Here is a 27,766-nt window from a genome sequence, read left to right as displayed (position 1 = left end):
TGCATTCCTCCCTCGGGAGATACCGGAGGGCGCGCCGGCCGGGGAGGTCTTCTAATTTTAGCGGCCACGGACCTCTCCCGCGGCGTGGCGCGGCGCGCTCCCATTCAACACAACACGGTACAGCACCGCACACAACAACATACCGGTTCCCTCCGACTCCGCTCCAAAATTACACGCCGCCCCGGTTTTCTCCCCCCTCAGCCCGTATTTTCGTTACCTACAGAAACCTTGCGACGCCGCCTGTGGCATTCCAAGACAAAATACGTGCAAACAAATGTCTCCAGTGCCAAGAGAACATTACCCAGACACGACATCACCTAGTATCTAACACCATCTTCCATGTCTAACACTTCCAGGAAACAGAACACTGTTCTGCAAACTCGAAGCCTTAGTTCTAGGAATCAGCACAGACAGACGACAGCGTGCTTCCGGGATGTGTGATGGAAGGCTTCCCCCCCACAGCGAGAAAGACCACAAACGTCGTGAAATGTCTTTTAGGTATTCAGAAACCTGTAACCGGCCCGCTTTTAACATGCGGAAGTTACTGAGACAGTCACGAACTTGACAGGAATATTCTTCCGGATAAAGGGCGCACGTTAAACGCGACAGTTCTCGACATCGTATGAAATATTACTATGTCAGTCTAAGTGAGATTATAGCGCATATGGAGGCATTCTCTAAGCTTTTCTTTCTCCATTCGGTCATGGAACACTGAGGACACGTGCCAGCACTACTACACGGAATCCAACACAGTGCGATACGAATTGCGGTGAGTATGAGCATATATCGCGGAGACATCTGATCTGTCGACACGAGCAAAATTACGCCTCAATGCCCTTATCTATTTCAGACAAACGGCTCCCTCAACGGAATTAACTGCGATCCTGACGGAGCTGCGTTAGTGTGCCGCCTGCTGTGAATAGACTGCCTATTTATGTTACGCTGACTAGGGAAAAATGCTTTCACCGAGGCCTACAGCAGTAACTACATACCTCCGTTGGTATTAGGACAAACATTCCCAAACAGTGCAGCACTGAACCCACACGTACATTATGTCAAGAGCTTGGAAAATATGAGTTTCTTCAATGATTGTGAAATACGGACAAGGAAATATTTGTAGAAGACAATTTTAAAATCAGAAGGCCTATCTGGGAAGTACAGTAAATAAACGGTGTGCGCGCGCACTATGAACGTTTCATTCACTGTAATGAAACACACAAAGCTTCCCACATTTCCCACTGCTTTTATATTCGTATGCGAAGCGGAAGGAGACCAAACGATACAGCACACCATGTAAAATTAAAAATATTGCAAACATTCCTGGAAGTAGGGCATTATACGTACTGAAAAGAAGACTAAATATATTGTGATGTTGAAATGGTGGTGAAGGATGAGTCCAATTTGCAGCGTTAACTGTTTTATTGTAGCCGCTTGGAGGCTGGTACAACCGGTTTTGTACCGTGCAGGTAAATCCTCAGGTGAATCCAAGATCCAATGTCGTAAGTTATCTAAATGGCTTACTATGTGTCAAAGGTGCAATGAGCACTAGCTGAGGCAACCACCATCGGTAGTCAATAAAGCCAGCTGTCACTGACAATTTACGTTCTGAGAGCGCCAGACTTTCATGTCTTGACGCGAAACCGTGTAGACATTTGAACATCTGAATTTTGAGATGACAACGCTGAACACACTTGTTCCGCTCTCATTTCAACAACATGTCCGTGGAATACACCTAACCATTTCTGAGGACGTGTGTTGCAAAATCGGGAGCGGCAGACCGGTACTCACCGCTGTCATCCCAAAATTTAAACGTTCAACGTTCTAGGCCGTTTCACGCTACCACATGGGCGCCTGGCGCTCTCCGAATGTAAAAATTTCCAGCAACAACTGGTTTTATAAAGTTTGACTACCGTTGGTGGTTGTGTCCGCGCTCCACACTGCACCCTTGGAACACACATTAAACTACTTTGATAACATGGGACGTTAGACAAATATACCTGCGGGTGTACCTGTATGGTACGAAACCAGTTGTACCAGCTGAGCGACTACAATAAAACACCTAACACGGCAAACTGGACTTAGTTTCATCAGAATTTCAACATCTCAATATATTTCAATCAGTTTGAGTGTTCCTTTCAGTATTTTCACTAATACCATTATTTACGTTAAAGCTATATTGACGGAGTCTTGCAAAGTGAGCGCTGATACAGGGGAAGCACTGGATAACGTCCAGAGGGCCGCAAGCCAGCGGCGTGGGCGTTTACAAAGCCGCGGGGGAGCAACACAAATACACAGGTAGGCCGAGCTGAGGCTCAACAGCTCCCTGCAGCCCAGCCTCCAGCCGCGAACCTCAAACACAACGTGACGTCACCACAAAACACACATCCTCGATATGACTCATTAAAAGTTCTCACTTTCTCCGCAGCAGAAAAACACTCAAAACAATACTCGCCAAAAGAAAATTATGAAACTAATCAATTCGTTCTTCGATCATAAAGTGCCAAGTTCCCTTACTGCTTCGCACACACTGGCCGTGGAAAGAAGAATGCTCGTTGAAGCACCTTGAGTAAAAAGATATCCGTCGAAGTTGCACCTCATTTTTAGGAGCAATGTACTCAGTTCTTTACAAGCTAAAGAAAAGTTCGTAAACGAACCTGTAAGGGCCCCGAAGTACTAGACCTAATTAATTTTTATGAAGCGACACTATTACCAAAATGACAAACCATATGATAGCTTAAGCCTGCTGAGGTACAAAATTGTCCATTTTAGTGATTGGAAACTAACCTGTTTCTCCAGCTCTGATAGAAACGCTCAGTTTTACATCTTCACGGCACATATCAAATCAAAAGGAAAAACATTGTCACTGATTGTACAACTGCGTTTCGCTTAGAATAATGAGGTGTGCCTAAAGCTTTGGCGCGAGCTCTTATCACGACGGTCATTTCTCGCTGTGTAGGTGGGAGTCAGAATACTTTTCCAATTCGGGAGAGAATGTAGGTGACAAATTTCGTGAAAACATCACGTTGCAGCGAAATGCACCTGTATTTAATGACTGCCATCATAACTTCTGTTTCGCGATAATGCAAAACGAACTGCCCTTTCAGCTTCTTCGCTATCGCCCGTCAGTTCTGTCTGGTACGGAACCCACACAGTGCATGAATACTCTAAAAAGAGGACAAATAAACTTAGTTAAAACGTTAGAGGCTAGAATATTTTCTAGACCTACAGACATACGCCACAAACCACTGTACGGTGTGTGTTGGGGAAACCCTACACCATTACTAGTCGTTCCCTTCTCTTCCGTTCTCACAGAAAGGGAAACTATTGTATGCCTCCGTATGAGCTGGAGTTTCTCGTATCTTCGTGGTTCTTACGCGAAGATGTATGTATGCGACAGTACAATCTTTCTGCAGACTGCTTCAAATGCCGGTTCTCGAAATTTTCTCAACAGTGTTCCTCGAAAAGAGCGTTGCGTTGCCTTCCCTCCAAAGATTCCAATTGGAGATCCCGAAGCATCATCTTAATACCTGCTTGTTGTTCAAACAAATCTAGCAGCCCGCCTCTGAAATGCTTCGATGTCTTCCTTTAATCGGACCTGGTACGGATCCTAAACACTCTAGTAGTACTCAAGAATAGGTCGCACTATCTTCCTACACGCGGTCTCCTTTACAGGCGAACCACACGTTCCTAACACTCCCAATAAACCGATATTTAAATGACGTCACTGAGGCGACAGGACACTACAACTGCTTTATTGGAACATTACAGATTTGTTTTTCCTACTCATCCGCCTTAACTTACGTTTTTCTGTATTTAGATGAAGCTGACGTTCATCACACCAAAGAAATATCGTTTAAGTCATTCGGTATTATCCTACAGTCACCCGACTTCGATACCTTTCCGTATACCGAAGCACCAGCAAGCAGGCTACCACTTAACGCAATACACTGCAAAGCTGTGTGCAGCAAGCAAGGAGAGTGAAAGTAGTTTAACTCTTTCACGAGGAAAGCGTGCCGGTGATAGCAGGCCTAAATCTTTACTTACAGCTTATTTGTGCTAATAGCCCTCACCAAACATTACTATGGCACATACTTTGTACCATTATTCCTTCAGAATATGTCTCATATTCGGAGGATCATCTCATTACGGCACATGAGTGCATTGTCTCACAGCAGAAACTATGAGAAAAGCAAACAATGGCTACGGACAAAGGAGTAGCACTGGGAAGAAAAGACCAAAGGTTAGTCGGAATGGGACAGAACCACGCCGACGATCCTAATCGGCCCGACTGGGACTCTCAACCTGGTCATACGTCATGTACTATAAGGCTTCTATACACGCACCAGTTTGTCGGCCGACCGACCAATTTCCTGACAGCCTACAAATGTCCCGACCGACTGCACTGAGATTACAGCGCCGCCTTGTGATTTCTTCATCTTAAGTTCACTGTTTATGTTAGAGATCCCACTCGTTTTTACAAAAACAGGGTTTTGCCTTGGCTGTTTTAGAGATAAGACCAAAGAAACGCCGAGAGTCAGCTGTAGACGAAAGTGGCTAAATCGAGGAAAGAGATTCACCGACGTTCTGCTAAGCAGTTGCGATCAGGATATTTTCGTAATTATGTATGAATGGATGAATCGTGCATTTCGAAGCTGCTGGTCATCAAACCATTCTTAATAAGAAGACATAGCCAGAGAGGCTGCAAGCCACTGGCGTAAGTTAAGATGACCTGAAATTCAATTCTGTTGTATCCCCACAATTAACTCAAATGATTTATCAACCCCGCGACGAGATTTATAGTTGATTGAGAAAATAGATAAAACAAAAGACGTTCGTGTAAAAACGGTATTTATGTAGCATAAAAGATGACCTGTATTTCAAATTCGAGATAGACTCAACATGCTGGTGGTGCAGCCACCTAATAAAGACAAAGAGATACATAAGAAATGAAGCATTTAGCAGCTGCTAGACCTGTAAAAAATCCCACACTTCTCTCTTAACAGCAGAAGGCCTGGATATAGACTGGATTTTAAATTTCATCACATTGAATCAAATATCGTTTATTTCACGAATTAACGTCCGTAGATTGTCTATGTACCTGCTTTTAGATTTCATATCCAACAAGTATCGGAAATAAAACAAAAAACAGAAATACAGAAGGTAGAGAGACTGGTTATGTGCCACGCGAAACCATTATGGATTTGTTAAAGAATGAAGAAAGTGCGTCATGTCTTTCATCTGTATTGCTGCACTCCTCGCACAGCGTTTCCCACAAACATGTGCAGTCTTTAAATTTCTCCAGAAACTCTGTCGAAGTTTCGCCCGCCTCATCCTGTCATGCACATTAGAACAGCATTTCATACCGCACGCAGTGACAAAAGACGAACGTTGTCGGGAGTTCGGCACTACAGCGCTACACACGGCACAGTTTGTTGGGTGGAGTGTGAGTCGGTTGTCGGGTGGTCCCACAAGGAATGTGTGTCGGTCGGAACGCCTACACACGTCAAATTTGTCGGTCGGTGCGTGTGTAGGGAACTTGAGAAGCAAAAGATTCGAACCTGGGGCTATACTGGCTATCGCCGGGCCGCTGGTAGTGGAAGTGACGACTGGAAGTGAACGAGACTCTGCTAGCTGCCGTGGATCGGAGCGCGCCCGCCGCGGCGTGTGAACGGCACGCTCTGGCGGCGGTGCGCGGCCGCTGACGGTCTGGCCGAGCAGCCGCGACACGCTCCAGAGGGCCCGCCGTCCGGATGTTCTCTGCCAGCGGAACCGCGGCCGTGTCAAAACTGCTGAAAGCCTACACCGAGCGGGTAGGCACCACATTCCGATTAAGTTAACAGGGGCCTCAAATATTAACCACACTCCAGATTAACTCCAATACTAATCCATAAGCACATACCATACGAAATCACAAAAACTGTCTACGGTACGATCTAGTAAAGTGCGAGCCTAGAGATCGTAAGATTGCGGGATCGAATCCCGATCGGCCACTGGAGTTTTTTTAGCCTGCCTTTACGCTAGCTCAGCGATATATGCCGGGAACGACATGTGGCTCCACGTTAAACTGTAGGTCCCCTTTCCCTGGTACGAATCTTACTGTAGGATAACGGCGCGCTAGTCACCGAAGTGGCGTCCAATTCCAGGAACTTACTCTTGAGTGACTATCAGCAAATCATGTCTTACGAATGTACTTTTCCTCACAAGAATTAAATGTTAGCGTGACCAGCAAATCCACGCGACTACTCTGCAATTCACACACTAAAGTTTGGCAGAGGTTCTTCGAACCATCTTCAGACTTTTTCTACCGTTCCACACCAACAGACCGTGGGAAAATGAACATTTTAATCGTTCTGTACGAGCTCTGATTTCTCCTATTGATCATTTCTCCTTATGCAGGCTGGCAACAAACTATTTTGAGAAGAAATGGTCGTATGGGATTGATGGCTGGGAGTCCCCACCTGAGGAAGTTCGGTCGCCGAAGTCCTTTCAGTAGCCGCTGGATTGGGCGCCTTGCGTGTCGATAATGCATTAATGACGGCAAGACAACACCCAGTCCCCGACCACGTAAGATCTCAGACGCGACCGGGAATCTAACCTGGGCCTGATGAATGGGAGGCAGACACACTGACCACTCAGCTGAGGTGGCAGATATTCGGAGGAGAAAGTCTGTAATCAAAATTTCGTGGAAAGATGTCACAACGAAATATGCTTTTGTCTGAATTATTGCAATTTCAACTCTCTAATCGTAACCATGACCATGACGCCTATTTAGCGGTAACAAAACGAGATGCTTACGTTGGCAGCACAAACCACAATTATCAGATACGGCCTGGAGGCTGACAGTACAACAATGGATATGACAGACGGACGGATATCGCAGCCGGCAGTAAGAGCGTCGCCCTAGAGACGTCTTTCCCGGTGCGTCTGAATTTGTCAAGACTGGAAAATGTCATTTTGGTGCAAGTGAAGTTGCCTCAGGACAAAACTGAAGAAGTCTCCATACCACCGCCGTCCCATGGCTGCTAGAGCTTATCATACATTTTGAAAGATACCAGTGTATTACATTTGACTAGAGGAATATTCGTACGAAAGGAATTAAATAAGGAAAGAGCGACTCATCCACCCCATGCCTGAGTAACAGAGAAACAGCACAACACGAAACGGCAGAGCTGTGAAAAGTAGTTAGCGAGTAATGTAAGGAACCAATACGGAAGACAAACGGCCCAGTTCATTGTCTATTAGGATTTTCACCTTTAACAGCTAATAAATTAATCAAATTTTCACTAGGCACCAGATATTGACTTACAGCACTTAACGTGAATTACGCCTGCGAAATTACCTGCGAATGTGCTAAACGCCAGCCGCAACTTTGTTCATATTTGGACTACCACTACGTTTGAAACTGTAGTACAAAGATAAGCACGCACGTTGACAACCAGCCTTGCTAATAACTTTCTCTGAACCTTTACCTCTAGACCGATTCGCTCTATTGTTTTCTTTCACGACAGCTCAAACACGGTCAATTAGGAATAATCACTTCTTTACTATTAACCCAACAACAAACTCGCACTTGTTTGTAAAAAAAAGTTTAGTTTGCATAGGACAGCTGACTAGATTGTCCAAAAATAAAAAATCACCACCATTAGCATTGGTTCCGCACTGTAAGGTGAGTGGACAGCGTGTCTCACTGCCATATAGAAGGCCCATGTTCGATTCCCTGCCGGGTCGAAGACCTTCCTCCGCTCGGGGATCGTCGTCAATATCCAAATTTTTCAGTGTAGCATCATTTGAAAAGACAGTCAACTCTGCGACCCAACTTCCCCAGGTGGGTGACTCCTGTCATCTATGTCATACGATTATTTTATTTCATTGGATTGTCGAAATATTTGCCTCAGCTGCACAGTATGGTGATGGCTGTATGCTCCTCACACGATTTCCGCGTCTTTGCTTCGTTTTCCAGGCTAGACCAAAATAAGATCGTCAGCACAAAAGTAGCACTGGTTCTCCAGCCGACACACGTCATCCTAGGACACTACTCTCAGAGTGCCTGACGAGGGGAAGATTTTTCATCATGGTAAATCACCTCGGAGCGACATGAAAGAAAACTGAGCGCTCTGCATCGCTACATACAGGCGATACTCAGTACCGGCGAACATACTGGCAACATTTAAAGACGTGACAAGGAGGCCGGAACACAGCTGCTTCCTTGCTGTCCTCCGGGTACGGCTCAACACTGGCTTGATAAATGCTTGCATGCGTCAGCAGCCCGGCGAAAGGTTCCGGCCGCTTATCCAATATTGAGCGTTGCTACGGATTCCCAACGAAATTTAAGAATGTGACTCACGCAACCACTCTGTGCCAACGGAACGACCGTTCTGGCACACGTAAGCCTCGCAGGAAGAGCAAACTTTATGGATCCGCTGATGCCACCGTGATACGGAGATCAACCAGGACACAACCTCTAAGGTTAACATCTCTACACAGCATTACTCAGAAACGACACTGCACAGGAACACTTTGTCATCACGTGGAAAAACTTTCTACAATGTTTCGTGGAACAGGCAAGGGCGAAGAACAAGTATTATGGTGAACACTAGCATGCGAACAGTCCATTCCAGTTTTCATGCTAACGGCACGCACATTCAAGGTTCTGCAAAAGATCTTAGAATCTTAGGTAAGGCCTACAGAGTAAGCAGTAACGATGCCTCTGCACGATGAGACAGCACGCACCAGATAAACGACGAAAACTTTCGTGCATTAACAAGTGGATCACTTTCGTCCGTGGTGACGATACGTACAAAGTTTCCTACTAGCGATTCTCGCGTGAAGGACGAGTAGGAAACGCCGTAGAATTCCTTCCAGCCAAAACTATCAACCTTCTGCTAATCAGAGGAGCTTTTAAAAAAAGTGGGAACTACCAACTGGAAAAAGGCAAATTAGATGACAGGTGAGAAAATATAATCACAGACAGTCAAAACACGGAAAGTTTTTGTTTTGAAAATCGAGATATACAGTACAGAGACTTAGAATTAGTTTATCACAGGTTACAAAATAGAGCTGCTGCAGTGGTACGAACCTAGTCCCATTCGCTTCTTGAATTTCTTGAGCACCTTCATCCTGCCTCTGATGGGCGACAGTACTGTGTCGGCGTGACCCGACACCCCCATTAAACAAAACGCCGGGGCTGAGCTGAGTCGGGTCCGGTGTGTCTAGCGCGCAAGACCGACAACAACCTCACTCGAACAGAACACGGCACTTACTGGCGGAGCGAGCGCAGCCCCGACCGCAGCGCAGGCGGGGCGCGGTGGTGGGGGAAGCGGCGGGCGGCGTGGAGGGGAGCCCGGCGCACGCGCCGTGGCCCCGCCCCCAGCAGATGTTCGGCGGCGCGCGTGCCGGCTATCGCTCCTGAAGAAACACCTTTCGCTTCCGGTGTCCGCAGCCGCTGTCATCTGCCCCCGGCGCGCCGCACGATTGGCTGTTTATCAGCGGCTGCCCGCGCTTCCTGCCGGCCTACGGGGACCAGTTTCGTTCCTGTTCCGCAGCCGCACTCGCGCCGTGTCCCGTGAGGCAAGGCTTGCTAGCTTTCCGAGTTTGTGTGCTGTTGACACACACAAGCCTCAAAACACACGGGAATAACTATCTTACGAAGAAGAAAATGATGTATTATTCGACAGTGTGAACCGCAGAGCCCGTTGTCACGTGACTACAAGCATTTACTTTTGAATACATTATGGGACAGGCAGTGACCAATGTGTTACAAATATTTACTATTAAAAACAGTCTTGATCACGATTTATTTATCAAGGCGACCGGTTTCGACCACTACTGTGGTCATCTTCAGACCATTGAGTAGGAACCTCTTTCTGTTGGAGAATCACTACTTCACAACTTTTTTTTTTTTTTTTTTTTTTTTTTTTTTTTTTTTACGATGTATTATTGAGCAGCAACATGTTTTTATTGAAACGATTTTCAATGAGTAAGCTGCAATAATCTTCAGCTGACATGTATACTACATGCTGCACAAATACGATACGAATGCAGTGAACAAGTGATTCTCAAACAGAAAGAGGTTGCTACTCAACGGTCTGAAGATGACCACAGCAGTGGTCGAAACCGGTCACCTTGATAAATAAATCGTGGTCAAGACTCTTTTTAGTAGTAAATAGAAGCATTTACTTTTATTTGTTGCTCTTTTTACATAGAAGCGACTTGTACTGCACTGCATCAATCTTACCATTACTCGTCTCTGCTGGGTCTAAGATCATACGTATCGCAGGGATGTTCTTTGGGTGAGAGAAATGAGCGAGCTTTTGTCGATGCAGAAAACGCGTGTAGGCAGTTAGTCTGAGGGATCGCCTGATGCAGTGAACAAGTGAGTCGGGGCCCGGAAACAACGGCTTGAATAGGGTAGCGAAGCATTTATTTCATTATTAGTATTCTGCAACATGGCAACGGTCTTGCCGCAGTGGTTACACCGGTTCCCGTCAGATCACCGAAGTTAAGCGCTGTCGGGCGTGGACGGCACTTGGATGGGTGACCATCCGGGCCGCCATGCGCTGTTGCCATTTTTCGGGGTGCACTCAGCCCCGTGATGCCAACTGAGGGGCTACTCAACCGAATAGTAGCGGCTCCGGTCAAAGAAAACCATCATAACGACCGGGAGTGCGGTGTGCTGACCACATGCCCCTCCTATCGGCATCCTCATCTGAGGATGACACGGCGGTCGGATGGTCCCGATGGGCAACTTGTGGCCTGAAGACGGAGTGTTTTTTTTTTCTGCAATATGGAATAGCATTTTTTTTTCTTTACGACGATCGAACAGGAACAAAAATCGCTAACTCAAGTAAAAATGTGGTCTTTTAAAGCAGTGCTTCCACAGGCGTGAATTACTTACACGTTTGTACCCCCACCACCACTCTTATAGCCGCGCGGGATTAGCTGAGCGGTCTCGGGCGCTGCAGTCATGGACTGTGCGGCTGGTCCCGGCGGAGGTTCGAGTCCTCCCTCGGGCATGGGTGTGTGTGTGTTTGTCCTTAGGATAATTTAGGTTAAGTAGTGTGCAAGCTTCGGGACTGATGACCTTAGCAGTTAAGTTCCATAAGATTTCACACACATTCGAAAACATACTACTCTTATATGCAGGTCCGCATTTCCACACGCTGAAGTTGGAGAAGTGTTGCCGGCCGTTGTGGTCGAGCGGTTCTAGGCGCTTCAGTCTGGAACTGCGAGATCGCTACGGTCGCAGGTTCGAATCCTGCATCGGGCATGGATGTGTGTGATGTCCTTAGGATAGTTAGGTTTAAGTAGTTCTAAGTTCTAGGGGACTGATGACCTCAGATGTTAAGTCCCATAGTGCTCAGAGCCATTTGGAAAAGTGTTTATGCTACTTTCAAGATGACTTCAAGTGAAGTTATTCGTACGGGAGTTAATACGATTGCGCAGCTTCTCGCGGAAGAGCTCATACTGAGATTGACAAAGAAACAAAAATGGCTCTGAGCACTATGGGACCAAACTGCTGAGGTCATCAGTCCCCTAGAACTTAGAACTACTTAAACCTAACTAACCTACGGACATGACACACATCCATGCCCCGAGGTAGGATTCGAACCTGCGACCGTAGTGGTCGCGCGGCTCCAGACTGTAGCGCCTAGAACCGCCCGGCCACTTCGGCCGGCACAAAGAAACAACGGACCCACAAATGTTGTGCATGGAAATTGCTATCTTGTACGAATCTTTCGCGGACATCTAGTACACCAATAAATGAGCTGTCTGTCGAGGACGAAAGTCGTTTTCCAATGAATAAAATCAGCTTTGAACTCTTTTCGAGCCATATTTATTTATTTATTTAGCATATGGCATTACATATGAACAGCGACTAGAAATTGTGGATTACAAAATTTTTCAAATATATATTAATTTCATAATTTATAATTTTAAAAAAATAAGTCTATAAATTTACACTCCTGGAAATGGAAAAAAGAACACATTGACACCGGTGTGTCAGACCCACCATACTTGCTCCGGACACTGCGAGAGGGCTGTACAAGCAATGATCACACGCACGGCACAGCGGACACACCAGGAACCGCGGTGTTGGCCGTCGAATGGCGCTAGCTGCGCAGCATTTGTGCACCGCCGCCGTCAGTGTCAGCCAGTTTGCCGTGGCATACGGAGCTCCATCGCAGTCTTTAACACTGGTAGCATGCCGCGACAGCGTGGACGTGAACCGTATGTGCAGTTGACGGACTTTGAGCGAGGGCGTATAGTGGGCATGCGGGAGGCCGGGTGGACGTACCGCCGAATTGCTCAACACGTGGGGCGTGAGGTCTCCACAGTACATCGATGTTGTCGCCAGTGGTCGGCGGAAGGTGCACGTGCCCGTCGACCTGGGACCGGACCGCAGCGACGCACGGATGCACGCCAAGACCGTAGGATCCTACGCAGTGCCGTAGGGGACCGCACCGCCACTTCCCAGCAAATTAGGGACACTGTTGCTTCTGGGGTATCGGCGAGGACCATTCGCAACCGTCTCCATGAAGCTGGGCTACGGTCCCGCACACCGTTAGGCCGTCTTCCGCTCACGCCCCAACATCGTGCAGCCCGCCTCCAGTGGTGTCGCGACAGGCGTGAATGGAGGGACGAATGGAGACGTGTCGTCTTCAGCGATGAGAGTCGCTTCTGCCTTGGTGCCAATGATGGTCGTATGCGTGTTTGGCGTCGTGCAGGTGAGCGCCACAATCAGGACTGCATACGACCGAGGCACACAGGGCCAACACCCGGCATCATGGTGTGGGGAGCGATCTCCTACACTGGCCGTACACCACTGGTGATCGTCGAGGGGACACTGAATAGTGCACGGTACATCCAAACCGTCATCGAACCCATCGTTCTACCATTCCTAGACCGGCAAGGGGACTTGCTGTTCCAACAGGACAATGCACGTCCGCATGTATCCCGTGCCACCCAACGTGCTCTAAAAGGTGTAAGTCAACTACCCTGGCCAGCAAGATCTCCGGATCTGTCCCCCATTGAGCATGTTTGGGACTGGATGAAGCGTCGTCTCACGCGGTCTGCACGTCCAGCACGAACGCTGGTCCAACTGAGGCGCCAGGTGGAAATGGCATGGCAAGCCGTTCCACAGGACTACATCCAGCATCTCTACGATCGTCTCCATGGGAGAATAGCAGCCTGCATTGCTGCGAAAGGTGGATATACACTGTACTAGTGCCGACATTGTGCATGCTCTGTTGCCTGTGTCTACGTGCCTGTGGTTCTGTCAGTGTGATCATGTGATGCATCTGACCCCAGGAATGTGTCAATAAAGTTTCCCCTTCCTGGGACAATGAATTCACGGTGTTCTTATTTCAATTTCCAGGAGTGTAATATATAATTTGTCGATCCATTCAAGGGTTGCCTCTGTCACTTCAAAGAAATCACCCAACTTCTCATCGTAGGTTCTTCTGCTACAGCTTGTTTCAGTGTGATGGATCGACTGGTGTTCAGTTCCACAATCACACTGAGAAGATGAAGCCCTTCCCCATCTGTAGAGGTTTTCAGCGCAGATGCCGTGGCCTGTAAGGACCCGATTACTTGTTTTTCAGGCACGTCGCGTTAGTTCCATACCGGCTAGCCTTGTGTCAGGTCTTTGGAGGGTCTGATGTTCCTCATGAACAATAGTGTTCCACATTTATGCCAACTTTTTGTTGCTACTGAACGTAGCTGTCTGTAGCGATTCTGCCAGTAGGACACATGGCTGCCTAGATTTTAATCGGCTCATTCGGAGTGCAGGACCGTCAGAGTGTATTGGAAAGTCGGGGATTTTAAGTAACTTTTGGTATTCCTTGAGGAGGGCGTGACGCAAAGTTGCTTAGAGGTGGTAACCAGTATAGAGGAGAAGATATGATACAGCCTGTTATTGTCTTCATTGCTGCATTTAGATCCACGTCAATTTTTCTCACCTGTGTGCTATTGAGCCACACTGGGGCACAGTATTCAGCAACAGAATACCAGCCCTAAGGCAGCACATCGCAGTGCCGCAGCTCTTGCGCCCCATCAGGTACCACTCAGCTTCTGTATGATGTTATTCCGTGATCTCTGTACAAAACTCTAACGTATATGGGTTGCCATACCAGCTCACATTACATTATAAGTAACATTGGGATAAATGGAGACGCTCTATCATCACTGCAATACACGAATCACATTCCGTAAAGCACCACTGCTAATTTTTTTGTGTTTTGTAGAAGGGTGCTATCTACAACACATTGAAGATACATAGGAAAGTAAAGGTTTTGTTTCAAGAGTTAGTCAAAGTTCGCTGGCCGCTGTGGCCGAGCGGTTCTAGGCGCTTCAATTTGGACGGCGCGACCGCTACGGTCGCAAGTTCAAATCCCGCCTCGGGCATGGATGTGTGTGATGTCCTTAGGTTAGTTAGGTTTAAGTAGTTCTAAGTTCTAGGGGACTGATGACCTCAGATGTTAAGTCCCATGGTGCTCAGAGACATATGAACCATTTTAGTCCAGGTTCTGATAGGTCACATGTGCTGTAAATGTAATATTTCCATTGCAGGTATGATGCTTAATCTTGTAAAAAAGCATTGTATTACTGTGTAGAACGATCGTTACTCAGTGATTGCGCCAATATAAACACTGTTGCATTTGGTACACAGGATTTTAATTACTGTCAAGAGTAGCTTTAGAGCACTAAAAGCACAAATAAAGTTTGCATTACCACTTCACTGTAATATTATTATCATTACTGAAATAAAAAAAGCCTTTACAATACTGACTGTTCTGCAGCAATATGAACCTCAGCAAGTCCACACACACTGTTAGAATCCGTTTCGTCACTTCAGACGTTACTGTGTTACTTTGTTACAAATCTGTCATTACAAGCAAGTGTTGAATGGTAGAATGACGTTCCTATCGCACTGTTGAAGAACATTTTTGCTACTTTATTCACTTAGTTAAAGGCTAGGCCCATTATTTTTCCATGGCATTATTCATTCACGCATATAAACAGACGATTCAACGGAAATGACACGTCGCTGGACGGAACGACTACGTTCTTTTAACGAAACACTATAGAGAAACTTTAGATACATAGCATTTGAGGCTGAAACTTCCTGGCAAATTAAAACTTTGTGTCGGACCGAGACTCGAACTCGGGACCTTTGCCTTTCGCGGGCAAGTGCTCTGCCATCTGAGCTACCCATGCACGACTCACGAGTCGTCCTCACATATTCAATTCTACAGTATCTCGTCTCCTACCTTCCAACCTTCACAGAAGCTCTCCTGCGAACCTTGCAGAACTAGCACTCCTAGAAGAAAGGATATTGCGGAGACATGGCTTAGCCACAGCCTGGGGGATATTTCCAGAATGAGATTTTCACTCTACAGCGGAATTTGCGCTGATATTTCATATCACGTGAGGACTACAAGAAGGAAAAAAGAGAAATTAGAGCTCGCATGGAGGCCAGTCATTTTTCCCTCGCTCTGCTTTGTTTGCGAGTTGAACACGAAAGAAAATGAATACTACTAGCAGAAGGTACCCTCCTCTGTGCACCGTATGGTGGCTTGCGGAGTATGTATGTAGACGTAGATGCATGGGAAAAGCGTGGGTATGATTGGAAGCTTTTGAAATGTTGTGATACATGAGACCATTTGAGATTAGTTGGTTTGATGAACTAAGCCACGAAGAGAGTTTGCAGTGAACCAACAAGAACAAAATGTTTAATAATGGATCTGTCCATATGACGATATGACTCGATACTGAAGACGGTAGTTGAAGGGAACAGGTCTAAATATCAGTTTATAAAGACAGCTTGTCGATGATGTAGAATGCAGCAGCTACGCTGAAATGGAGACAAATAGCTGGCAAGCAACGTGAATGGACATCTGCGTCAAACCAGTATATGAACTGAGGATTAAACCAACAACAAAAGCAGAGTTAATTAACATTTTCAAATCTTTAGTCGCTGCATCCTAATTCACCGATGAGTTAAAACATTATGATCTCTAGACATCTACCCACAGGTAAGCTAATTCCCATAAATAACGCATCGGAAGTTTGGAAGCCAAGCTGACGCCCTGTAGCATCCCAGACGTGTTTGATCAGCTTCAGATCAGGTGAATTTGGTGGTTAAAAAGTAAACTCTCTTGTCCTAGGGGTGGGAAATTGCCCCTAAAGGCGGAAGAAGCAGCAATGATCAACGACATGAGGATGCAGAAGGCAATGGAAACCACTGCATTAAAGACACGTAACGTGTATCCACAGGACATGTGGCCTGTAATTGAAGAAGTGTCATGATGATCTCTCCATTGGCAAAAGATTCCGGAATAGTCCCCCATTCGGATCTCCGGGAGGGGACTGCCAAGGGGGAGGTTACGATGAGAAAAATATTGAATAATCAACGAAAGGATAACGTTCTACGAGTCGGGGCGTGGAATGTCAGAAGCTTGAACGTGGTAGGGAAACTAGAAAATCTGAAAAGGGAAATGCAAAGGCTCAATCTAGATATAGTAGGGGTCAGTGAAGTGAAGTGGAAGGAAGACAAGGATTTCTGGTCAGATGAGTATCGGGTAATATCAACAGCAGCAGAAAATGGTATAACAGGTGTAGGATTCGTTATGAATAGGAAGGTAGGGCAGAGGGTGTGTTACTGTGAACAGTTCAGTGACCGGGTTGTTCTAATCAGAATCGACAGCAGACCAACACCGACAACGATAGTTCAGGTATACATACCGACGTCGCAAGCTGAAGATGAACAGATAGAGAAAGTGTATGAGGATATTGAAAGGGTAATGCATTATGTAAAGGGGGACGAAAATCTAATAGGTATGGGCGACTGGAATGCAGTTGTAGGGGAAGGAGTACAAGAAAAGGTTACAGGAGAATATGGGCTTTTGGGACAAGGAATGAAAGAGGAGAAAGACTAATTGAGTTCTGTAACAAGTTTCAGCTAGTAATAGCGAATACCCTGTTCAAGAATCACACGAGGAGGAGGTATACTTGGAAAAGGCCGGGAGATACGGGAAGATTTCAATTAGATTACTTCATGGTCAGACAGAGATTCCGAAATCAGATACTGGATTGTAAGGCGTACCCAGGAGCAGATATAGACTCAGATCACAATATAGTAGTGATGAAGAGTAGGCTGAAGTTCAAGACATTAGTCAGGAAGAACCAATACGCAAAGAAGTGGGATACGGAAGTACCAAGGAATGACGAGATACGTTTGAAGTTCTCTAACGCTATAAATACAGCAATAAGGAATAGCGCAGAAGGCAGTACAGTTGAAGAGGAATGGACATCTCTAAAAAGGGCCATCACAGAAGTTGGGAAGGAAAACATAGGTACAAAGAGGGTAGCTGCGAAGAAACCGTGGGTAACAGAAGAAATACTTCAGTTGATTGATGAAAGGAGGAAGTACAAACATGTTCCGGGAAAATAAGGAATACAGAAATACAAGTTGCTGAGGAATGAAATAAATAGGAAGTGGAGGGAAGCTAAGACGAAATAGCTGCAGGAAAAATGTGAAGACATTTGTTTGTCGGAAGGACAGACTCAGCATACAGGAAAGTCAAAACAACCTTTGGTGACATTAAAAGCAACGGTGGTAACATTAAGAGTGCAACGGGAATTCCACTGTTAAATGCAGAGGAGAGAGCAGATAGGTGGAAAGAATACATTGAAAGCCTCTATGAGGGTGAAGATTTGTCTGATGTGATAGAAGAAGAAACAGGAGTCGATTTAGAAGAGATAGGGGATCCAGTATTAGAATCGGAATTTAAAAGAGCTTTGGAGGACTTACGGTCAAATAAGGCAGAAGGGATAGATAACATTCCATCAGAATTTCTAAAATCATTGGGGGAAGTGGCAACAAAACGATTATTCACGTTGGTGTGTAGAATATATGAGTCTGGCGATATACCATCTGACTTTCGGAAAAGCATCATCCACACAATTCCGAAGACGGCAAGAGCTGAAAAGTGCGAGAAATATCGCACAATCAGCTTAACAGCTCATGCATCGAAGCTGCTTACAAGAATAATATACAGAAGAATGGAAAAGAAAATTGAGAATGCGCTAGGTGACGATCAGTTTGGCTTTAGGAAAAGTAAAGGGACGAGAGAGGCAATTCTGACGTTACGGCTAATAATGGAAGCAAGGCGAAAGAAAAATCAAGACACTTTCGTAGGATTTGTCGACCTGGAAAAAGCGTTCAACAATATAAAATGGTGCAAGCTGTTCGAGATTCTGAAAAAAGTAGGGGTAAGCTATAGGGAGAGACGGGTCATATACAATATGTACAACAACCAAGAGGGAATAATAAGAGTCGACGATCAAGAACGAAATGCTCGTATTAAGAAGGGTGTAAGACAAGGCTGTAGCCTTTCGCCCCTGCTCTTCAATCTGTACATCGAGGAAGCAATGATGGAAATAAAAGAAAAGTTCAGGAGTGGAATTAAAATACAAGGTGAAAGGATATCAATGATACGATTCGCTGATGACATTGCTATCCTGAGTGAAAGTGAAGAAGAATTAAATGATCTGCTGAACGGAATGAACAGTCTAATGAGTACACAGTATGGGTTGAGAGTAAATCGGAGAAAGACGAAGGTAATGAGAAGTAGCAGAAATGAGAACAGCGAGAAACTTAACATCAGGGTTGATGGGCACGAAGTCAATGAAGTTAAGGAATTCTGCTACCTAGGCAGTAAAATAACCAATGACGGACGGAGCAAGGAGGACATCAAAAGCAGACTCGCTATGGCAAAAAAGGCATTTCTGACCAAGAGAAGTCTACTAATATCAAATACCGGCCTTAATTTGAGTAAGAAATTTCTGAGGAAGTACGTCTGGAGTACAGCATTGTATGGTAGTGAAACATGGACTGCGGGAAAACCGGAACAGAAGAGAATCGAAGCATTTGAGATGTGGTGCTATAGACGAATGTTGAAAATTAGGTGGACTGATAAGGTAAGGGATGAGGAGGTTCTACGCAGAATCGGAGAGGAAAGGAATATGTGGAAAACACTGATAAGGAGAAGGGACACGATGATAGGACATCTGCTAAGACATGAGGGAATGACTTCCATGGTACTATAGGGAGCTGTAGAGGGCAAAAACTGTAGAGGAAGACAGAGATTGGAATACGTCAAGCAAATAATTGAGGACGTAGGTTGCAAGTGCTACTCTGAGATGAAGAGGTTAGCACAGTTAGCACAGGAAAGGAATTCGTGGCGGGCCGCATCAAATCAGTCAGTAGACTGATGAAAAAAAAAAAAAAAAAAAAAAAAAAAAAAAAAAAAAAAAAAGTAAACGTGAGTTCACTAGCACGTTCCTCAATCACTGAAGGAACAATTCTGGCCTCGTGACATGGACAATTATCCTGCTGGAATATGCCATCGCTCTTGGGGAGGCCTGCAGCAATAAAGGATGCAGCTTCTCAATAATGTCCATGTACTCCGCAGCTGTTGCGGAGCCTTCGATTACGCTGGGTCTCGTGAAAGCCCAGGTGAATATCGCTCATAGAATACCACTGTCACCAAAGGTCTGTGCCCTTGATGCAGTATCTGTTTCGAACAGCCATTCGCCTAGATGATAGCGTTTCCAGAAGCGATCATCCATCTGGTCTAACTAGAAACGTGATTCATCCGACTGATTGATTGATGCCTCCATTGATCCACGATCCAATCTCGATGATCCTGTTCCCACTGGAATTGTAACTGACGGTGTCTTTATGTCAACTTGGGAACAGGTAGAGGTCGTCTACTGTGGAGCCCCTTGATCAACACGGTGCGTTGAACAGCGTGGTCCGAGATTCGTGCCTGCACCAGAACTGTACTCTGGCGTCAGACCTGCCACAGATCGCCGTCTATCTTGCTTTACACAGCGGGAAACCTCCGATCTTCACACTCTGTGATAAGGCGTGCCCGTCAAACACACTGTCGCCTAGAAGTTTTGTCACTGTGTTTCAGCCACCTACGGTAGATACTATAGTAGCCCGCGACCAGGTGACCAGTCTCGTCGTTTTCAGACGTTCTTAGATGCCGGACCTTAACATATTCCCCTTGTCAAAGGAGCTTATGTCAGGGGATTTTTCCGTTTGTGGCCCGTGTCGAAGCTAAAATGATATCATTTTTTTCCACACTATGCGGGTGAAGCAGGAGCTTGCAGAATGCTCGTTTCAGCCAACTAGTATACATGTACAACTTATTTATTTCATATTTTTTGTATGAGGGCAGTTAGTGATACTTTACAAAAATTTGAAAGTTCGTGTTCTATAATATGAAAAAAAATTAAATTTAAAATTAAATTAACTATTTGACATTTTATAAAAAGAAAAAAAAATTAAATTGAAAATTCAAGTCTTACATATTACTCGCATTTTACAAATTACGAAGATTTTGCTTTAGTATATATATATATATATATATATATATATATATATATATGGATGTCGTATTTGCTTATTCAAGTAGATGGTAAACAATAATAGGTGTTAAGGTGATTACAGGAGTTACATACAGAAGAAAAGGGGGTTTAGGATCAAGAGATTTAGGCGAAGGCTGTAGGTATGACAATGTCAATTCCACAGAGTTATATTGTTTGAGAAGCTGGTTTAGCCTAGTTGGTTGCAAACCTTTGAGGTGTGTGTGAGTTGTTAGTTTAATTTGTGGCTAAATCTGAGGATCTGCATTGTTTGTTCGGTTTTATTTCATATTGAGGATTCTCGTATAACTAATTTCAGATAATTATGTGAATTACATGTGTCTGCATTGATTCGAAAACTTCTACAGAATAAATAAAGTAACTTAACTGAAGCGAGTAAATGTGTTTAGAGGTAGATAAAATAAATAATCGCTGGATAAGGTAAGTAATTAATAAGATATCTTTGGATGTTGGTGCCACATTTGGGCGTACAATCTTGGTTGCTCATATAATGATGTACTACAATAGGTAGTTACTGGATCCACATCCATTCATCTTAGCTACTTGTTACTGTGTGTGTGTGTGTGTGTGTGTGTGTGTGTGTGTGTGTGTGCTATCTGCATTCGCCTCTACCTCTCCTCCGCTTAAATACTTTCCTTGCCCGCAACAGCACCAGATGGCACATATAAGACCATTCTTCAAGAAAAGTAAATCACCAGCATTTCGACATAAAGTCACTAGAGACGAAGCATTCACATGTTCCAGTATTGTACAATCTCTGCGTGCTCGTCCTGTGGCTACTGCCTGGGTAGGAGACCTTCCGCAGCCAGGAGCTGATGGGCTGGTTTTTCCCGAATCCTCCCTAATGGGTTGTTGTGTGAGCATACGAGGCTGGCTAGATGTCGAGTGTTCTCCATATGACAGCGGGTGTTTTCCAAGGTTGCAGAGAAGCTATTACGAGTCCCGGCGGAGACAGCAGCCTCCAAAGCGCTCTAAACGGGAAAAGGAAATGGCCAATGGAAATGTGTACATCCTGCTCTGCATTCTGACTGGCTGGAAGGCTTGAATGTTAAATAATTTGGCGAGACGGTTTGCAGCTCGCGAAATAGAAGAGTGTGGCGCAAGCGCCACGGTGTTGGGGCGGCGAGTCATAACTCTTTGAAAATTGGCTCTGAGCACTATGGGACAGCATCTGAGGTCAACAGTCCCCTACATTTAGAACTACTTAAACCTAACTAACCTAAGGACATCACACACATCCATGCCCGAGGCAGGAGTCGAACCTGCGACCGTAGCAGTAGCGCGGTTCCGGACTGACGCGCCTAGAACCCGTCGGCCACAAGGGCCGGCTAATAAACTCCCTCAGTCGGAGTTTGTGTTTTTAAGTGGTTATCCCTTTTCTCTTACGGGGTCGGTTTCTTTATATCGGTTTTGACAGTGGTAGTGTACCTGACTCATTCATAAGACGTACCGACCCGGAAAAAGTGTTAAGACGATGTAAAATGATGCAAGATATTCGAAATAGGCGTAAGCTGTAGGGAACGACGGGTTACAAATAATATCTATAAGAACCAAGTAGGAACAATAAGACTGGACGATCAAGAACGAAATGCTAGTATTAGAAAGGGTGTAAGACAGGGATGTAGTCTATCGCCCTTACTGTTCAGTCTGTACATGGAAAAGGCGATGACGGAAATAACAGAAATATTCAAGAGGAGGATTAAAAATCAAGGTGAAAGGGTATCAATAATAAAAATTTTTGTTGACATTACTATCCTCAGTGAAAGTGAAGAAGTCCTGAGAGTAAAGTGAAGATAGACGAAGAAAGTAGTAAGTAGCAGAAATGAGAACAGCGAGAAACAGAATTAGGGATCACGACGTACACGAAGTTAAGGAATTCTGCTAACTAGGCAACAAAATAACCCATGATCGACGGAGGAATGACGATGTGAAAAGCGGCCTAGCAGTGGGAAAAAGGGCAATCCTGGCCAAGAGAAGTCGGCTATTATCAAAGACCTTAATTTGATGAAGAAATTTCTGAGAATGTACGTCTGGAGCACAGCATTGGATGGTAGTAAAACATGGATTTTGGCAAAACCGGAACGGAAAACAACCGAAGTATTTCAGACGTGGTGCTACAGCTGACTGTTGAAAATTAGGTGGACTGATGAAGTAAGGAATACGGTGGGTCTCCGCAGAATCAGCAAGGAAAGGAATACGGAAAATACTGACAAGAAGCAGGGACAAGATAACAGGACATCTGTTAAGACATCAGGGATTAACTTCCGTGGTATAAGAGGGAGCTGTAGAGGGTAAAAACTGTAGAGGAAGACAGAGATTGGAATACTTCCAGGACGTAGGTTGCAAGTGCTACCCTGAGATGAAAAGTTTGGCAAAGAAGGGAATTGGTGGCGCGACGCATCAAACCAGTTAGAAGACATGACTAAAAAAGTAGACTGCTGGTGGCCGGATGCCCTTTCTGACTCTCATTTCTCAACCCCCCCCCCCCCCCCCCAACAACCCTTCTACGAGGGCGGAATATGTGTACTCCAGCTGTCCAGTTTGATTATAAATCTCATTCAAATGTGAGAGCGTTCTCTAAATATTTGCGCAGCATGTATTTGATCGGGTCGCGGGTGTTCACCAAGTCGAGTGTGGGAAACTGCCTAAAAACCACATCCACGCTGTCCGGCTCTCCAGTCTTCGTCGCCGTCTCGTTCCCTCCCCCCTCACAAGTGGCGCGATAACACGTTCGGCTATATGGGCTGGTTCTTGACGAGATTTCAATGATACCGATAAATTTCAAATTTCATTTGTTTCCGTACAAATTTGAACTTGGTATTTTTGTTTTTTTTTCCTGTAGATTTTGAACTGTTCTCCTGTTTTGTTGTTGTGGAGGACGAGGAGATTAGTGTTCAACGTCCCGTCGACAACGAAGTCTTTAGAGGCCGAGCGCAAGCTCACATTAGGGAAGGATGAGGAATGAAATAGGCCGTGTCCTTTCAAAGGAACCATCCCGCCATTTTCCTGAAGCGACTTAGGAAAATCACAGGGACCTATATTACTATGGCCGGACGTGGGTTTGAACCGTTTTCCTCCCGAATGCGAGTCTAGATTGCTAACCACTGCGCCACCTCGCTCAGTGTTTTGTTGTAGTGATTATCAGCGGGGGTTTCTAGCAACCAGTTGGAGACAGTGCACTAACCTCTTAGCGATGAATACATTCCAGTCCAGTGGTCGGTTTTCGTAAGCTTTCTTAAAAGTACACTACTGACCATTAAAATTACTACACCAAGAAGAAATGCAGATGATAGACGGGTATTCATTGGACAAATATATTATACTAGAACTGACATATGATTACATTTTCACGTAGTTTGGGTGCATAGATCCTGAGAAATCAGTACCCAGAACAACCACCTCTGGCCGTAATAACGGCCTTGATACGCCTGGGCATTGAGTAAAACAGAGCTTGGAGCTTGGATGGCGTGTACAGGTACAGCTGCCCATGCAGCTTCAACACGATACCACAGTTCATCAAGAGTAGTGACTGGCGTATTGTGACGAGCCAGTTGCTCGGCCACCACTGACCAGACGTTTTCTGTTGGTGAGAGATCTGGAGAATGTGTTGGCCAGGGCAGCAGTCGAACATTTCCTGTATCCAGAAAGGCCCGCACAGGGCCTGCAGCATGCGGTCGTGCATTATCTTGCTGAAATGTAAGGTTTCGCAGGGATCGAATGAAGGGTAGAGCCACGGGTCGTAAAACATCTGAAATGTAACGTCCACTGTTCAAAGTGCCGTCAATGCCAACAAGAGGTGACTGAGACGTGTAACCAATGGCACCCCATACCATCACGCCGGGTGATACGCCAGTATGGCGATGACGAATACACGCGTCCAATGTGCATTCACCGTGATGTCACGGATGCGACCATCACGATACTGAACACAGAACTTGGATTCATCCGAAAAAATGACGTTTTGCCATTCGTGCACCCAGATTCGTCGTTGAGTACACCATCGCAGGCGCTCCTGTCTGTGATGCAGCGTCAAGGGTAACCGTAGCCATGGTCTCCGAGCTGATAGTCCATGCTGCTGCAAACGTCGTCGAACTGTTCGTGCAGATGGTTGTCGTCTTGCAAACGTCCCCATCTGTTGACTCAGGGATCGAGACGTAGCTGCACGATCCATCACAGCCATGCGGAATGATGCCTGTCATCTCGACTGCTAGGCATACGAGGCCGTTGGGATCCAGCACGGCGGTCCGTATTACCCTCCTGAACCCACCGGTTCCATATGCTGCTAACAGTCATTGGATCTCGGCCAACGCGAGCTGCAGTGTCGGGATACGATAAACCGGAATCGCGATAGGCTACAATCCGACCTTTATCAAATTCGGAAACTTGATGGTACGCATTTCTCCTTCTTACACGAGGCATCACAACAACGTTCCACCAAGCAACGCCGGTCAACTGCTGTTTATGTATAAGAAATCGGTGGGAAACTTTCCTCAAGTCAGCAGTTTGTAGGTGTCGCCACCGGCGCCAACCTTGTGTGAATGCTCTGAAAAGCTAATCATTTCCATACCACAGCATGTTCTTCCCACTGAGCGAGGTGGCGCAGTGGTTAGCACACTGGACTTGCATTTGGGAGGACGACGGTTCAATCCCGTCTTCAACCATCCTGATTTAGGTTTTCCTTGATTTCCATAAATCGTTTCAGGCAAATGCCATGATGGTTCCTTTGAAAGGCACAGCCGATTTCTTTCCCCATCCTTCCCTAACCCGAGCTTGTACTCCGTCTCTAATGACCTCGTTGTCGACGGGACCTTAAAAAAAAACACACACACAAACACACACATGTTCTTCCTGACGGTTAAATTTCGCTTCTGTAGCACGTCATCTTCGTGGTGTAGCAGTTTTAATGGGCAGTAGTGTATTTAGACTGCTACTGGGCTTTGAGTAATTGGTTTTAGATGGCTCTGAGTACTATGGGTCGTAACTTCTGAGGTCATCAGTCCGCTACAACTTAGAACTACTTAAACCTAACTAACCTGAGGACATGACATAGATCCATGCCCAAGGCAGGATTCGAACCTGCGACCGTAGTGGTCGCGCGGTTCCAGAGTGTAGCGCGTAGAACCGCTCGGCCACCCCAGCCGGCTATTGGCTTTAGAATTTGGGTAGTTTAACCGTGTCTCGCGGGTCATCGCGGGTCAAAGCGAGGCCGGCGACCTTTATTTTTACATGTGTAGCACTGGAGAGAGATTTAATCCCAATCTGCCAGTAAACGCTTCTGATTATGTGGAACACAAAGTCTCGTAACTTCATTGTCCAGGCACATTAATGTGACCACCTGCTAAAATCCTGAATAACCGCCTTTTGCAACGTGGACCACTGCGACACGTGCAGGAAGAGAGTCAGTGTGGTTCTGGACAATACAGACAATAATATGGAGCTATGCAGACCCCACTGCCATGGCCAGCTGCTGAGGATTCATGGTACGAACAGCCCGCTCGAGGTGGTTCCACAGATTTTCGATTGGGTTTAAAAAATGGTTCAAATGGCTCTGAGCACTATGGGACTCAACTGCTGAGGTCATTAGTCCCCTAGAACTTAGAACTAGTTAAACCTAACTAACCTAAGGACATCACAAACATCCATGCCCGAGGCAGGATTCGAACCTGCGACCGTAGCGGTCTTGCGGTTCCAGACTGCAGCGCCTTTAACCGCACGGCCACTTCGGCCGGCGATTGGGTTTAAATCCGGGAAGTTCGGTGACCAGGCGAGTATGGTAAACTCATTCTGGTGCTCTTCGAAACACGCACGTGAGAGCTGTGTGACACGTTGCATTGTGCTGCTGGTAGATGCAATTGCGTCGAGGAAAAATCAACTGCATTTAGGGGAGGGTATGGTCCCCAAGGATAAATGCATACTTCTATTGACTGATTGTGCCTTTCGGAACGACGGGATCACCCAGCGAATGCCACGAAAACATTCCCCAGTGCATAACGCAAGCAGGGTGTTTGCTTCCAGACTTTTCACGCAGTACAAGCCAACGGCCATCTGTCCGATGGAGCATAAAACGTGATTCCTTCGAAAAAGGTCACCTGTCGCTACGCAGTGGAAGTCCAATTGCGGTATTATAATGCAAATTCCAGCCTTCGTCGACGACGAACAGCAATCAGCACGAGCATAAGAAGCAGGCGCCTGTTGTGTAGGCCCGTACACAGTAACATCCGCTGATCGCTCGTCGAGGACACACTTGGTTTATCTGGATGGTCAGGTGCTCAACAGTTGAACGTGAATCTCCCTTGTTTGCACCCTTTTGGTGGACAACAGTTTCCTCGGCGACATTTTCAGATAGCGCAACTTTGCCATGCATGGCATACTTTAATCATGGTGGCAAGCGAACAGTTTCCAAACATAGCCGTCTGGGAAATGCTTCCACCCTTGGGTGGGAAAGCAATGATCACGCCTTTTTGGGCGTCAGATAACTCGCTCCGTTTCCGCATTACGACTACGACTACACAGTTTTCCGCGTCCCCCCGAGAAGCTAGTGCTGCCACTTGTCGTCTGAGTTGTTATTGCCGCTGATGTCGAACACTGACGGTGGTCCCATTAATGTGAATGGACCATGTAGCATCGAGCGCGCCGACACCGCCGAGGGAGTCGCGGACCGATTGTGATTTTGCATGACGCTACACAAGCTTTGAGGATGTACAAAAGCCGTGTTTCACAATGGCGAAGGAAGCCGGTCGTGTCTTTTTGAGTGAAACACTCCGGGATTCGCATCAAGTCATTTAACGACTCAACGGAGAACTTTTACTACAACAGGCAGTCGAGGTCTCAAACCCACTCCTCCTGAAAGCGGGTTTATTACGAATCAGCTGCATTATTTCGATCGATAAGGTCGTTGACGCACAGTTAATTAACTCTTGTAAGCATGTGTCTCTCTACTGGGTGCTTTTTGTGAGGATGGTAGTAGTTGTTGTTGTGGTCTTCAGTCCTGAGACTGGTTTGATGCAGCTCTCCATGCTACCCTATCCTGTGCAAGTTTCTTCCTCTCCCAGTACCTACTGCAACCTACATCCTTCTGAATCTGCTTAGTGTATTCATCTCTTGGTCTCCCTCTACGATTTTTACCCTCCACGCTGCCCTCCAATGCTAAATTTGTGATCCCTTGATGCCTCAGAATATGTCCTACCAACCGGTCCCTTCTTCTAGTCAAGTTGTGCCACAAACTTCTCTTCTCCCCAATCCTATTCAATACCTCCTCATTAGTTACGTGATCTACCCACCTTATCTTCAGCATTCTTCTGTAGCACCA

The 27,766-nt window shown here is 45.9% G+C and overlaps 1 protein-coding gene and 1 pseudogene across 2 annotated transcripts in view; one reads left to right on the top strand and one right to left on the bottom strand.

Moving 5' to 3' along the window:
* The window catches only part of LOC124793932 (protein neuralized), an 881,057-nt gene that overhangs the window by 72,401 nt on the left and 780,890 nt on the right, over positions 1-27,766 (bottom strand). The window contains exon 1 of one of the 2 annotated variants that reach the window (XM_047258070.1): positions 9,077-9,243. The exons of the other annotated variant lie outside the window; for it this stretch is intronic. Coding sequence (XP_047114026.1) covers positions 9,077-9,167 — 91 coding nt within the window. The 5' untranslated portion in view covers positions 9,168-9,243. Of the gene's footprint in view, positions 1-9,076; positions 9,244-27,766 lie in introns of those variants that run through there. 2 annotated transcript variants of the gene reach the window in all.
* LOC124724337 lies at positions 10,448-10,565 on the top strand (annotated as a pseudogene).

This window comes from Schistocerca piceifrons, chromosome 1 (genome assembly GCF_021461385.2).
Source record: "Schistocerca piceifrons isolate TAMUIC-IGC-003096 chromosome 1, iqSchPice1.1, whole genome shotgun sequence".
Taxonomy (NCBI): Eukaryota; Metazoa; Arthropoda; class Insecta; order Orthoptera; family Acrididae; genus Schistocerca; species Schistocerca piceifrons.
Note: the sequence above shows the minus strand (reverse complement) of the source record. Positions and strands in the feature narration are given on the sequence as shown.